Here is a 16,607-nt window from a genome sequence, read left to right as displayed (position 1 = left end):
AAGACAAAGGAAGCGCTAGATTTATGTGTGTGTGTGTATGTGTGTGCGTGCGTGTGTGTGTGCGCGCGCGCGCGCGCGTGGGTGGGTAAGTAGGTGTGTGCGTGTGTAACATGTTTTTTTATTAAAAATAATTATAGCTTTTATTATACGAATATGATATCGTTGTTATTATTATTATTATATCGCGACAGTGACATACTTATGACTAACAGAAAATATCTATAATGTACACGAAGAGATGAAGAGAAGTTACTGTATATTGATGGAAGCAATTGTATGCTACTACAATGAACACTGATCCGGATTAATGTTCATCATCGATAAACATCGCATCATTCTGGATCTTTCTTCTCAATAAATCTGATATATAAATACATTGCATGCGGCTACACAAGCCACATGTGTAAGAATGTGAATTTGACTATTAAACAAAAAAATGTGAATTTAATTATTTGTCTTCACTTTAATATATATCTTACTCCACGCATCGATTTCGCCTTTACACTATGACTTAAGACTTATAATAAGACCCTTCTTCACGAGTATTCGTTAAACGCGGATTGAACATACTCTTCTATTTACATTATAAAGTATATAAACATAAGTATTCCACACTTGCATCATCACACGTTCCACATCTACTTTCACTCACGTTTCAACAAATATCGTAAGAACACTCGTGTTAAAATACACACACACACACACACACACACACACACACACATTTATCCTTTGTATCATACTTGTACAGCCTTTTTTGGAACACTCTTCTCGGGATGCTGCATGCCTATCCATTGCGAAAGATTACTAGGGAAAAAAACGAACGACTGCTAAGACAACCCGCGTCTGTGTCGTCGCCTCGTTCGTAATTAAATGCTTTATTAATATAAGTTCCTTTCTGAGATTTTCGATTTTTACACGTCTCTATTAATCGTTCATCATTCATTCCTCATTTGCTGCCGGTATCGATTCGAAAAAGGTATAAACAGTCTAAAATTGTATTACAATAGTAATACTCGTCGATTCAAAAGATGCATCTTTGATCGCGCATTAGATATAATACACATTGAAGTTAATTTTGAGAAATTCTATTTCTTCTTAACTGCTAATCTTTTCATTTTTTTACTGTAGATCTTAATCCAACCGGCAGATTAAGATGACAGGCGCTTCAAAGCTAGACACTGACGTTTATTTATGCATTATGTAATATATATCGAGCGCGTCACAAAATTTATAAATAATTTTTATTTTTTAATAAATTGTAATACTTTTATTTATTTTAATTACTTAATGCATTTAATATTAACATATCGTCCAGCGTATCAAATTTAAGCCACGCGTTAACTTCCACGCGAAATATGATTTTTATTTAATTTAATAAATCTAATTTTTTTTAGGTAATAATTATTTATTTAAATTTTAATCAAAATAATTTCCTAATGCGCATTAAAGCTCAAAATATATTTATCACACACAAACACACATAGAGAAAATGAAACATAATTTTAATCTTTTTCTCGTCTGGTAAATTTTACTCACGTCACCGATTGGATCAATTCGATAGATTAAAAGACGTTATTGATACGTTAATGATTCGAGATACATTTTCCGTGCATATGCACGCAATATCTTTTTATCTTTTTGTTTGGTAATTATCTAGCGCCCAAATAAATTAAATATAGATGGATACTTTAGACTGTCACTCCGATCGCATTTTGCGTCTTGACGATGGCAGGCAAGTAATCCGCCATCCACAATGTCGTTTCTTCGTCTTCGCTTTCGGAATCCGATTCTTCCGGTAATGGTTCCCGCATCGCACCATATCGCATTAGCTCTTTGCGTGCCTTCTTTGTGAACTCAGTGTTGACATTCAAGCTCAATTGATAGGCCGTTCTACCGCCGTATGTTCGGTCATTTAGACACGACGCTCGCTGACATTCCAGTAATAGAAAATCAAACAACGACCAGTACTGATGCTCCACTGCGAGATGAAGTGCCGTGTATCCCGCCAGACCTTCCTTCGCCTTGAGATCAGCCCCTAAACGCAACAAAAGTCGTACCAGATCCACGTATCCATTGGTGGCAGCCACATGCAGACACATCTCACCTGAAATTAAAAAGCAAATGAGTCATAGAATAATAAACAACCGCAAGAACGACGTATTTTTTTTATTAGGATTTTAAAGAATACGAATTATCTTAAATTGCAAATCAATTGGCTGATCAAACAATTTAACATAATAGTAGCCACAAATACTCTATGTCTATCTATTTCTCTAGTTTATGTCAATAGAGTCATACCGTTGAATTCTTAACGTACGTAATTGATTTATTATAGATTTATCTCTCTTTGAATTCTCTATGATGGAAGTCAGAGACAGAGGAATGCACACGTCAAAATAAGTGATGCGATTGAATCATATGACTCCGACTCGCGACGAGACATAGATAGAACTAGGAAGAATCACGGTGAATCATTGTCGTCGGAGATTTGGCTAGAGTCCCGCGATCCAAACTAGGCTCGCACCGATTAAACTGCTAAAATTAACTGCACCGCATTACCAGTCGCATTGGCAGAATTTAATGTGGCATAACTTATACGCGCATCGCATTTATAAGACGCGCGCGTCTTATATTGTACTCTTTCTCTTGATGACAGAAATAAACCTAAAAGATTGCAAACATTCATAAGTATAGTATAGTCGCGTAGAAATCTGCTATATAGCTTCTGTTTTTACCATGCAAGATTCACGTATGTACGGTCGATTACATGGTGACATTGAAAGTATCAACGAGATTCTTAACTTATTGTCAGATTCAGGATGTCGTATTTAAGATGTCTAAATAATATACATCGCTACAAAGTACGCAATATGAAAGATTTGATTAAATTTGATTGCTACGCGATTATTCGAAATTTGGAGCACAGGATGCGAGGTCCCTATATTTAGTGGTCATTAGGGTCAGACGCGAAAGGGGATCGATTTTTTTAAGGATGAAAGTCCGACAGAACCCACTAGTTTCGACGCCGCTGTGGGATTTCCCGATCAAGCGAGCTCAGCTAAGGCGAAGCGGGACGAAGCGAAGTGAAGTGAAGATATCGCGTGGCACGCAAATAGTCTTGTAGGTATTTTTAAATATTGAAAACATTTGACTGTGCCTGCCCTCCGTCACGCGACGCGGCGCAATGTGACAAACGCGCGCACGCAAGCACGGAGTCACGCCGAATTTCATCGTACACGCGAAAGTATTTCACTTCCGTTCGTCAGGAAACATACAATGTTCTCTCACCAATGGAATCACAGACGGTTATATGTGGTTCCTTTATTTTAATTACAAGAAACAACAGTCCATATCCTCTTTAGCAAATTAAATCGTAATCGAAATTATGTCATAAACAGTTCTGTCTAATTTCAATTTCTATCAGTTTTCATCTAATTCCAGTTCTACAATTTCCATCTAATTCCAGTCAAAAAGTGTTATCGCGAAATTCGATCGCGTTTATTGTCCGCTTCTTATTTTTCTAATTCACTCATTCAATCTTAATCGTTTTCAACTTGTTTTCAAAGAAAATAAGTGGACTTTAAAACACGATTATTTCAAATGAATCAATGATTTCTCAGTCACAGAAAATCCGTACTAAGAACTTAATTTATTACTCATCAATCCTTAAGTCTGGATGAATGTCGTACGAGTTATCTAACATCCGTACAGAAGTTAGATTTGCAATTTCGTTGTCAGTTTCGATTAATTGATCACAATCCGAAACAATCGCTTACGCCACAATCCGCACGTGCGTGCGTTATCCGCGAATTTGCAGCGGAATACACGCCAATGATGTTCATGTGGAATTTCCAAGACTTTGAAAAAATCTGAATATCTCGCGATGAACGATGCCGCCAGAATGATTTTCTCTTTCTCACTCTTTTTTTTCTATCTGCCTCGCGTGCGTGCGTGCGTGCGTGCGTGCGTGCGTGCGTGCGTCCCTATGTAGTATAGAAATAAGAATTATATAAAATTTTATAATAAAATTTAGGTTAAGGAGTACAATTATATAATTTAATATTAAATTTTGTAGACTTGTGCATTATATATAAAAGTTACTAATTCTTATCTGTAAGAGATACAACGCAAAATAAATTAAGAAAAAAATTTGTGCCTACTTTATATTATATCAATCTTTCTTCCTCCGACCTGTTTTTACATGTTTTTCATCACCGTGGCAGGAATTCCTCGTATGGAATATTGTGTATGTGTATGAGTACGTATCGCTATCGATCGTAAGTGACTGCGTTATTTATTATCAAATATTGAATAAATATGCTCATTGAAAATAGCCTAGAACAGCATTTAATGAGCCAATAAATTGGTCACGTGTAAGATTTGAAACACAAGGGTGTCACACCAGATATGTAAATCACGAAGACACCATTAGCTACAGCAGCAACAAGTACACGAAGACATTATAAGGAGTTGATTATATTAAATGTTCCAATTTGACAAAATCAATGTTTAATAATAGTGCGTTATTCATTTGGTAAATATTGTGTTTATCATTAGTATGAAATTTACTGATGAGTGGGGGTATGTCTCCTTTTTAAAAATATTTTCCGTATAACAAATCAAAGAACTGGAAAGGATACAGGCAGTAGGAGTCAAGCGTAGAAGATAATCGCACAAATAATATATCTATGAAGTGTAAAACTTCTTTATTCACTAAAACGCGCTTTAGTGCGTTTTAAAGATATCTATGAAGTTTCACACTTTATAGATATATTATTTGCGCGACATCTTCTGCGCTTGACTCCTACTGCTTGTATCCTTTCCAGTTCTTTAAAAATATTTTGTAATGAAATATTACATATATTTTTAATATTTCTAAAATACTTAATCACAATTTTGATAACAAAAAATCAAAAAAAATCAGGGCGAATGATACCTTAATTTTTTATCGTCACATCCACTCTTACAAAAAAAGAGGCATAATAATAGGTATGACAGATAGAGCGGTTTATTATTCCTAAGTATTACCAAAAAAAATTTGAACATATTATTAGTACATTACTAAAAAATGATTATTCGATTGATTTAATTTTTAATACTATTAACGCACGTTTAAAAATTCTCATTCATAAAGGTACGATATAGAAAAAAATCAAGTGAAGAAATCAAGAGGGATTGTACTTCTTGGTTTGTACCACCTTATATTTCAAAAATGTCAGACGAATTCAAAAGAATTAGTAAAACTTTTAACATTAAACTAGCTTTTATTACCTTAAATAAATTAAATAGTTCGATCAAGGAGTATAAAAACATCCTCCCAAGAGAAAAGAGAAAAAATTTGTATAAAATCTCATATAAATCCTACGATGCCTCTTATGTTGGACAGACAGGAAGAAAATTAAAAACTAGATTGGCTGAGCATCATAATCATATTAAGCGGAATAATAACAACCAATTGGTGATCACAGAACATCGGATTGAATTTGAACATGACTTCGATTGAGAGAATGTCGCGATATTAGATGAAGAGCGTTTTTTTAATAAACTTTTAATACCTGAGTGCCTTCATATACTTATACAACAAAATAGTCTCAATTTACGCTCAGATATAGAAGGTGTACATCAAACTTATATACAATTATTAAAAGACATTAAATAGTTACATTTTGTCGGTTTATACAAATTATTGTTTATGTATTGACATTGTCGTTTTTTCTTTCTATTTTCCTTGTTGACCTGACATGTCTTTTTTATTATATTAAATGTATTAATGTTTCATTCGAGCCGCGATCAACATACATTTTTTAACTTGATACTCTTTAGTGATTATAAATTTTAATTGGTTTTGATCCAATGTCGAGACGAATTCTTTCTATGCCTTGGGGTGAGTTACTAGTTTTTTAATGTTAATTTTGTAACTTGTTAGACAGAATGGTTTCGAAATATTTAGATATTAACTTATTAAGATAATTGTTTGAATGTTTCGAATAGATTACAATATCGAATCTGTTAATCTGATGATGATTTTTTTCTTGGACATGAAGGGATTGATATTTTGAAATTGTATTGCTGAGGATGGTTCCCAAGTAAACTTAAACGTACTTCCATTTTCCATTTTTTGGAATAAAGATTCTATTTTTGGGAATAAAGATTTAAGATTGCGTATTAACTACCACGCTGACTCTCATTCGCCCTGATTTTTTTGGATTTTTTGTTGTTGAATTTTGGAGAATCCGTAAGATTACATTATTACTATTTACAATTTTAATGTTCCAAAAATATTTTTTAATTTAAGAAACTCTTATAGGTTTTTGCGGCTTACTGTTCTATTATAATATCGCGTTATGTTAAAGTCACTAATTGCAAGACTACATAAAATATTACTGTGTCTGCCGATAAGTGTCGCTTCTATTGAACGAAGTTTTTCTGCCCCTTTAATATTTGAAAGTTTGGAACATAAAGACATAGAAATTGTTAAAAAAACAGTGTTGAATAGGTTTACTAGAAATAGAAAATGTAAATTAGATATTTTATTGTAAAATGTTATGCCTATATAATGTATATTATTTTTTTTGTTGATATAATTTTAAATAAAATGTTTTATAAATTAAATATTTACATAGTACTTTTTAAATGTAATGTTCATAATCATTCAAATAGTTTATCTTTTCAAATTTGACCTTAAAAAAAATGTCGCTTGCAGTGCGCAAATTTAATAATAAGTAATAAAGACGGAAAGAATGATGTAACGAGAATGACGTACATAATTAAATTTTCCCTCTTTCTTTTTAATTCGTTACAATTGGCGCATAATATTTCAGAAATCCGGCAATCCAAAAATCAACCCAAAAATACATGTATAAGTCCGCCAGTGGCCCTCCCCCCCTCCCCCTGACAAATGTCTGAATTCGCCCTTGATGAAATTAAACATTGAAGAACATTATTTTTTATACGAATATCATTTGAATTTTCAATTGTTTTCGTAAATAATTTTCATGCTTTTATTAAAATAAATTTTATTTGAAATGCAGTAGGGCTATTTTTATTGTCTTCAGTATTACGGAAAAAATTTGCTTTTGTTTTTTAACTGCTTATGGTTTAAAAAATTATTTGCGTTTACACATATATACATAAATGCAAATAATATATACATAATAACATGTTTGCATATATTGTAAACAGACAAACAATTCTATAAAGTCTATCATTGTAATATTTATGCGATCGCAGAACATTTGGTATATAATGATTCTGAGAAATTTGTTATAAATTCAAATTACCTCAATAGAATTATATCTTTTTTTTTTCAGAAGAAATATATTCTTGATAATACATTTTTAAGACGATGAAACTTTCAAACGTGAGCGTAAAGAACATATAACTCTCTCTCGATGAAATCACAGGAAATTCGCGCAGTTCCACGTGTCCATAGATCGTAATGTCATCGTTCACTACGCAAAGTCTTATATATGATTTATTCTGCGCGGTAAAAGCAGGGATTTTCCACTGCCACTTCGGCGTTCTTTGTGCCACGGGCATGGATCATCTTTTCTCGCATTAACGTTACGGTGATTAACGATAATTATGTTGCAAGCTTTCAAATAACTATCGCATAAATAATCGCGAAGTAACTTATGTCTGAGATCAACAATTCTTCATTGCATTAGTATTTTTTAGGTACGAATATCTTTCGCTCTAACACTTTTCCAATTTTATCTAATAATCGTGTTCATAGTTTCAATTATATTTATTTCTCATCGCAAACGATCGTTTCTTTCCAAAACTAGTGAAAAACTAGTGAGAAACTAAAGTAATCGAGTGCTTACCGCTATAATTACGTTGCTCCAAATTCTGAGGTAAGGCGGGTATTATCTGTCCAAGCATTAATTTGTTCCTTTCGATCGAGGACAATGGATCCGTGAGGGCCTTAGCGCAAGCAAGATCTCCGTTTTTGCATGCCAGATGAAGGGCTGTATTCCCATGAAAATTCCTTAGGGATAGATCTGCGCCTGCCAAAATTAATCGCCTGACGATCAACGGCTGATGCGTTAACACAGCCAGATGCAAGGGTGATTGCCAGTCGTAGTTCATGGTATCCAATAGACACGGATCAGGGGCCATTCTTATTAAACAAAACGCAGCCTCCATGAAGCCCTGCACGATCGCGATGTGCAATTGCCTGTATAGATAGAAAATACGTTACATAAGAAGAGGAGGCAAATTTAATTTTACTTGACACTTGCAACTAGAATTATTTATTAATTTTTAATATTGGAGTTTAGTATTCCGTTAATTTAATTCTTGAAAATATTTTTCTCGATATCTCTTTTTTCTGCAAGTATCGCATCTCTTTTTTTTTATATAAAACGTGCGTCACTGTGCAATTTATCTTGTTATTGTTGCTCATTTGAATTCCGAAAAACGATTCTTATCAAAAAATGAAACTCATTTCATTAAAATAGTCAATGAGTCCGAGTCAGTCACACGTACACCGCATGTCAAATGTATGTATAGTTAAGTCATTCCACTTACGCCAACGTCAATAATATGTGCTCAACTGACGTATGCTATATATTTGTAAAAAACAAAGCAAAAATAAGAGCAAGTCGCGATAGTGAAGCGAAAGAAAATGGTTTTCTCATCTCGATTTTGTAACGAGGAACCCGGTTAAAAATAAATCGATTTGATGTTGATCGATCAATCATTTCTGCCTGGGATCAGACGATTGATATATGAATTACAAATTTTGAATTTATATGCATAACTCGCATATAATAGTAGATATTACGCTCAAAAAGCGTAGATATTGTTATAGTAATCGCAGGACTACTATAACAATATCTACGCTTTTTGAGAGTTATTTTAATTAAGTATTTCCCCGCGCGATATATTGTCGCCACCGTTGGATCGTACATTAGCATAGCATGCAGCGTTATATTCGATCCTGGACTTATTGATCGCGATCGCAAACTCGATCTAGCCGCAATAAGTTAACAGAACTAATAAATCTCTTGATTTACGAAATCGGTAATAAATGTAAGACAGAGAGTCTAAGCTAAGCAATTATCAGAATGTTTAATTAAACAAAAAAAAGTGATATTTTATATTATTTGTTTTGATTATCCAAATGTATATAGTACATCACGATATTAGCTAACTTAATTTCGACGTTTATGTATAAGAAATTCAGGCAATTTATCTGGGTCCCACTGCAAATGCTTCCAAGTATTTGATTGACCAATCAGAAGAAAAAATTTTATTAATTGTCCAGTCAAAAAATACTTAAAAGCATTGCTTTGTAGCGTCAAATGGACCGTAGTCCCAGCTCTCAGATACAGAAGATACGGCTAACTGATTTCATCGAAAAAAAAACAATGCCGATCGAACGAACATTTAATGAAACAAAAAGAAGAGATTATAATTTATTTTTATTATCCATATGTATTCAAATGTATATAAATGTATAGTGCAATATTTACTGTCAGGCCTGAAAATTTAGTGCACATAATGCACTACTAGGTATTATAAATTTTCAGCACTGATGGTAAATTGGAATACAATGCAACCATAACATCACTATAGTGAGCTATTATATAATTAGTACCTAATAATAATGCTATTAAGTATATTAATTTAATTTCATTTAATTTAAATTTTAAAGACATTCAGGCAATGTATCCAGGAGAGGCAGAGAATACTTTTGATACCTAAGAGGCATGATTTCACGTCATTTCACATTGAAGAAAATCAATCCTGGTCGATAGGTCACTCATTCTAAAAAGTTAATAAAGAAATGAAACAATTGCCACTCACGTGTCACCGTCGTCGTCTTGCGTGTAGTACAGCTGCCAGGGTTCCTCGTCACTCGTCGTACGTTCTTCATCGCTGGCCTGTTGGTGATGCTGCTCGAACTTGGTGTCATCCTTGTTATCCCGCGTCACAGGCAATAGTTTGGGGGTCGTCAACACGGCCTGGATCAGTTTGCCCTTGGCGGCGAGCGGGTTTAGGTTGACCTGCTTCAGGCTGAGCTGATTTAAGGTTTCAGTGAGATCGAGATCTACGCCACTATCGATCGCCCTCATTGATTCCTCAATGGCGATCGCCGCCGACGTTGTCGATGATGATGATGCCGCTGTCGTCGCTGTGACCTGTTTCTCCTGCTTCACTCCCTCCCCCTCCTCCCACTCTTCCTGCGAGTGCAGCAACCCCGAATCGCCGCTAATCTCGCCGCTGAACTGCAGGTTGCCGCCCGACAGGAATCCGGAATCAATATTGCCCACTTCGTCCTCGTATTTACAACCGCCGACGACGTCGTCGTCGTCGTCGTCGTCGTCGTCGTCGTCGTTATCGTTGTCGTTACTGTACTTTCGCCGCCCTTGCTCCTTGTCGTCCTCTGTAACACGTTCTTCCATCTGGGTGCTTTTGGGATGCCACATTTTTTTCTTTCGAGTTGTGCTTTCAAGATCCAGAGCCGTTTTCTAGCTTTCGCTCGATCTCTTTCGCGCGAGAATAGCACTACTCTCCTCTTTCTTATCCTTCTTTTCTCTTACTGAAACTTTTATTAAATATCTATCTTGAATCGATAATTTCCAATCGGTGATCGTGAAACGAAGAGAAGAAGAAAGCAGTACGTGTACACGACGAAGTCGCGAGTAATACTAACGGGATTCTAACGAATGGGCAGCTAAAAACCAGACCTAGCTCGGCCGAACTACCTATATGGCTGTGTTCTCGTCTCGTTGACACGCTCGATTCAGTCGCGCGGAAAGAGTTTTAGAGAATTCCCACGCACGATGGTTTTTGTTCGCAAAATGCGACGTCTTGTTATGCGATCTCCACTTTCTCGTGTGACCTTTGCTACTGCGCTACAGTGTGCGTCAAGGTGCGTCAAGCGACAAGCACCTTCGATAACACACTTGTTCGATTTCCATACACCACCGGTCGAGTCCCGACCGTCACAATGTTCAGCTCTTCCGTCCGTTCGTTCGTTCGTTCGTTCGTTCGTCACGACGATATCGTCACCTATATATTCGACACGATCCTTCTCTTGCTCTTCTTGCTCCTCTTTTTTTCCACGGAACAGCTGTGCCCTGCTGTGTCCTGCACTTTGATCCGCTCCCCTCTCCCACCTCACGTCACTTTCTTGAATGGTGCTCGTTTGTGTACTCTCGGCTCTCGCACATCCGACTTTCTACAAATTCTACCTCGTTCTATTTCATTCCGAGCGCCTTTCACCGAGCCACAAAACCGCCGTTCTCGACTTCAGGAGAATTCTTTTATTCTATCTCGCCATCAAGGGAAACAGATGGAAAGTGTTCACCTTTATCGTACGATACGTGATTTGTGCGACGCGATGAGTTTCGTGACCGAGTGATCGCAAATGAACAAACCCTCCGTCTCGTAATCTCAGAACGAACTGATCAGTGAACAGTAGAAAGAGAGATTCGCGTTGTTGCCAAACAGCGTTTGTTGCGCATGCGTGGCATCATCAAACAGAGCATGCGAAGGGACGTACATGGAGCTTTTTTCTTTATATCCGAATCGACCGAATCCTAAATTGTTTTTTTTTTTAAGTTTTTACTTGTGTTGGACATGATGTTGGAAATTGAGATCTTGGAAAAAGAATGAATAAATCACATTTGAACAATTGGATTACATGACCAATGCGATTGATCAATTTTTTTCTCTGTCCGAGATCGATTTCTAGCATTTTGGGTACAAGGTTTTACTCTTCGATGTCCAAGTATATATTTCATTTTAAGTGCAGAAAATGTAATACCCAGTGCAACTATTATAGACTGTCGTTATATTGATTCTTTTTTTTTATAAACACTTGTTTAATAATAAAATTAACTGATTCTTTAAATATTGTATACGATAGTATATTTATGATTATTACACTGGGTATCATATCTTCTGCACTTAAAATGAAATATGTATATAATTGGAATCGAAATATCGAAAAGTAAGATCTTGTATCCACAATGCTAGAAATCGATTCGAGGAAGAGAGGCCCAGACGGTATCTTTAATTGCTTGAACTAGACACTTGACTGAGATCGCATTCGGACACGCATGCGCAAGAAAGATGGCCGTTAAGCATGAATGCTAGCGCGGAGCGGTAATTCCTGAGCGAATGGAGTAGGGGCGGAATGGGAAAACCCATTGGGCAGGGCAGAGCAGCTGCGTGGCTGATGTACTCGTATCTGTATATGCAGTGTAACCGATACGATACGGACTCTCATTCTATAGATAAGGCGGTAAAGAAAACGATTTGCGTAACGATATTTCGCGTGAAATTTAATGTATGGAGCATCGAGCGTTTCTACAAAAATTTCCGATATTTAATTCATTATCGTAATAATATTGACGATAAGATTGTAATGCTGACGATAACACTATTTTTAAATTAAAATACTTATTTATCTTTTTAGAAAAAGAAATGCGCAACCTCCCTCTGATTAACTCTTTCATTGTTATTTAGGACACGCTCTTATTGTAATCGCAGTTGATAAGATAGAGTCGAATAGTGTCAAAGATTCAGGTATTAAGTCCGGATCTACAATAGGTGTTTTAAGTTTTAAACCATAAGAAATTGACCAACTACAGTCGAATGCGAGGGGAATAAGTGATTATGATTTATTCATTCCTTATAACTTAAGGCTTAAAAATCTATTGTAGATCCGGGGTAAGAGGAATATCCACTGAGTGTTTACATCCTTTGCGGTTGCGTGAAATTCTTCTGTATCTTTTATGACATTAGGTTTTTACCGCAGATAAAATGGACTGCGAAGAAAATGACATGAGGGAACGTCCCACTTATATAATTCGCGTGAAATACGAATGAAATAGCACATTGCATGTGTTGAGCCTTAATATTGAATTAATCATATCTTAAGAGTATTTATAGTGATCTGATCTTACATTCAACCTACGATTATAGGCGCGTTTTTTTTTTAAATAAAAAAGAGTTAGTTAATCAGAGGCCGGTATTCACACACAGTCGACTTCTATTATTCTATCTATATTTTCTATCTATATTCTTTTAATTGTACTGATGATGGTCATAACTTGACCGAAACGTTTTTACATATAATTAATTTTAAAGATATGACTTTTGCGAAAAACAACTTATGTATGTGGCTGTATGCTCCTTCTTATTTATGTTAAAAGTACTAACTTCAAATGCAGTTATCTTTTGAACATGCCTGGTTACTTCCCCCCCCTCTGCTCAAAATGATATATGTATAGAGAATATCATTATCTTCAAATAGTAAAAGCTTCAAACAAATCTTTAAAAAAGTCATTTTGTGATACAACCACTTTAAAACAATTTTTTTAAGTCTAAAATTTTCGAAAAAAAAATTGCTCCAAAAACAATGATAATCAAGGAGAATTTTAAAATATTTAGATAAAAGAAACTTGGGAAACAAATTGCTCAAATAATAACATCGAAGGAATTACATGATAATACAATAATGAATGTTACTATTATAAATTGTAATTGAGAGGATGGAATGAAGGCTAATTATATAATTATAAAATCTTGATTTTAATAAAAATTTAAATAACTTGTTATTTTTTTATTATACACAATGGATATATATGTAGTATTAAATGAATTTATATAATGTCTTTAAGAAGTTACATATATGTTACAATATTCTCTTTTCTATTATTAATATTATATAAAAACAAAAGAAGAGCAAAGAACCAATAATGTATAGCAAAGAACTTTAATTTAAATTAAATTATAAAAATCGTATAATAATTACAAAGGACAAAACAAACGTTTTGACTCCGCTTGAATCATTTTCAATTACGATAAACATATTCAAACATCATTATAAACCAAAAATATATTTGGTATTACAAAACTCATCATAAGTCTAAATTATATATTCTTCATTTCGTGTAGTGCGTTGCGAGTCAATTATATCGGAAATCAAAATATTAAGAAAACTGATAGAGATTTTGAACTTATATTAATATCTGAAACATGTTCATGCAGTCTAGTCTTTAACTGTTTTTAGTCTGGCCAATGTAACTAACACCATAATTCTCACAAGATATTCTGTAAACTACATTTTCGTTATGTACATGTTCCAGTTTATCCTTTCCTCTCTTTATGAAATTTTCTAATGTGTTAGGGATGGTAAAGGCCAATTTACAATTAAACATGTTAACGATTGGTGTAAATCTTTCAGATATTGTATTGACATATGGAATAGTAAAAAATTTTTCTGTGTTATCCTTGTTATTATTCAAACTATTAATATTGATGAATTAATAAAATTTAATTCTACTATGAATAGTTGAGAAAATAAAATGCAGAGATATCCATTCTTTAACAAAATATTAATAGCGTCAATTAAATTATTTTGTTGGAACTTCGGATGACATAAAGGAAAAAATCTTATCCACAATTCCATAAATTATATCTCTTTTGTGACAAAGCGGATGGTATGAATAGAAATTAAGGAATCTACTGGAAAAGGTTGTTTTACAAATCTGTTATTGCTTATGATGCTGACAACTTGCCATAGATTTGTCTTCAACTATTTCGAACATACCGACATAACAGCATGCAAACAACAATGCGTATATATATTGCCAGTTTAACAGCGAGATAGCTATGTCAATATTATCTTGCGTTGGCAATATGACAACATTATATGATGCTCTGCATATTATTATGGCAACATGATGGCAATAGTACGAATTTTGATAATGACGATTTTAAAGTTGTTGGCAAATTGCTAGTAAGTTGCTACTTAATGTTATCATATCGTGAAGGCATCAAGTTGTCAACAAATGAGGACTCAGTTGCTGTAATTCTGATAGCAACATATACTTAGCAAGCAACATGTCAGCAACAAGACAGACACATTGCTATCTGAGTTTATTTTATACTGTATTCATTTGTGTAATAAAAAATAATAATTTGAAGTTATTTTAATTTTTATTAAAATCAAAATTTTGTAATTAGACCTTTATTCTGCCCATCCTCTCAATTATTACTAATTATAAGTTTACAACAATTATTAGAGTTGTGATAAATGAAAAGTGAAGCAATATTCTAAAAAAAAAACACATGTATTGAAATTTGCTTTTTTTAGAAGGTTTGAGCAAAATTTATCTTAACAAAGATGTTGATGAAATATTTTGCAATTTTTTATAATAATATTTCAATAAAAAATTCAATATTTAAATTAACAATTATTTAAATTATTAAATATTATTTCTAATTGTTGTATACATTGTTATATATATATAATTATTAATTATTGCTAATTAGTTTATAATTGTAATAATTGAATATTGTAATCTCGTAATGATAATAAAAAGAGAAATTAAATTAAATTAATAATTACGCACACGTGTAAGTACCTTTATCTTGCAGATTTCTAAAGATTTCTCTCATGAGCAGACTCGTACTACGCGTGATTTATCGTATACCAATCGCTATGACTTTCATGCCTGCCACATGGTGGACTACTTTCTTCGCGGTTCCTCTGGGGAAGAGCATCACGACGCGACGCGACGAACTCACCGGAAATTCCAGCGGCATTTCCTATCCGAAAGCCTTTGCGATTAGGGCGATGCATAACAGTAAACGTTCTACAGTCGTTTACTGCACGTACCAGGAAATCGATTCGTCGTCGCCACCGCCACCATCAAATGTATGACCTCGATGCGTACAAAAGAGCTCTCCTATCACAAAGGTTTCACATGGGTTTTCCCGTTATTATAGAAGCCACGCGTTAGAATTTAAGAAAATACGGCGTTCATTACTAATTATTTTAAAATCATAATTCAAACAAACATTATCTTTTTTTCTTACTCCTATTTTTTTTTAGATTGTTTAAATCTTATTGATATAATAAACATATAGAGAAATCAGTCATAAGTAGTTGCTAATAAACATTTTTTTAAATAATTATTTTTTCCAACATTTGTGCATTAGATTTCTGCCCAGTAAAATACTATAAGAAATAGTACCATAATTGTTAATAACATAATCGTATAGTTTCCCATTCAACAATTTAACTATAATATAACATACAGTGAGTACAAAAAGTATTCGTACAGAGAAAAAATTTTTGAAAAAACTTTATTTAAAAAAATTAAATATTATCCAGCGAGAAATGAGTCATCGAATTAATGTCGAATCGATATCGATACGATGATTTCAACACCAATTTGACGTCGATTCGACGTTTAATTGATGATCAGATTTTTTGCTGGGTAATTAACAATTTATTCATAAAGAATAAAATAGACTATATGTTTCTTAAAATTGTATATTAATTAGAAAAAAAATATGTATTAATTATAGAAAATATATCATCTGAAAAATAAGCGAAAATTAAAAATTCCATTGTTTGAATACTCAAAAAGTATTCGTACAGTCAAGAAATTTAGCTTCTAATATCAGAAATACATGCGATGCTCGTTTATTTATGTTAGAACAGAATGTATTCATTGTATAAAATTGCTAATTAATGTTTATTTTCTACAAATAAGACTTTTTTTATAAAAAATTTGCTTGTACGAATACTTTTTGCTCTTACTGTATATTATATCTAACAGTAATATTATTGA

At 33.7% G+C, this 16,607-nt stretch overlaps 1 protein-coding gene across 1 annotated transcript; it reads right to left on the bottom strand.

The window, feature by feature from the left end:
* Positions 1 to 1,513: 1,513 nt before the first annotated feature.
* Positions 1,514 to 11,432, bottom strand: LOC108746269 (NF-kappa-B inhibitor cactus-like). Its single transcript, XM_018482928.1, has 3 exons — positions 9,817 to 11,432; positions 7,830 to 8,182; positions 1,514 to 2,107 (listed from the first exon to the last, which is right to left on the bottom strand). The coding sequence occupies exons 1-3, from the start codon at positions 10,437 to 10,439 to the stop codon at positions 1,692 to 1,694; spliced, it is 1,392 nt and encodes a 463-aa protein (XP_018338430.1). The 5' UTR covers positions 10,440 to 11,432; the 3' UTR covers positions 1,514 to 1,691.
* Between the last annotated feature and the right edge of the window lie 5,175 nt (positions 11,433 to 16,607).

Source organism: Trachymyrmex septentrionalis, unplaced genomic scaffold, assembly GCF_001594115.1.
Source record: "Trachymyrmex septentrionalis isolate Tsep2-gDNA-1 unplaced genomic scaffold, Tsep1.0 scaffold161, whole genome shotgun sequence".
Classification (NCBI taxonomy): domain Eukaryota; kingdom Metazoa; phylum Arthropoda; class Insecta; order Hymenoptera; family Formicidae; genus Trachymyrmex; species Trachymyrmex septentrionalis.
This window is presented reverse-complemented; position numbering and strand designations above follow the sequence as displayed.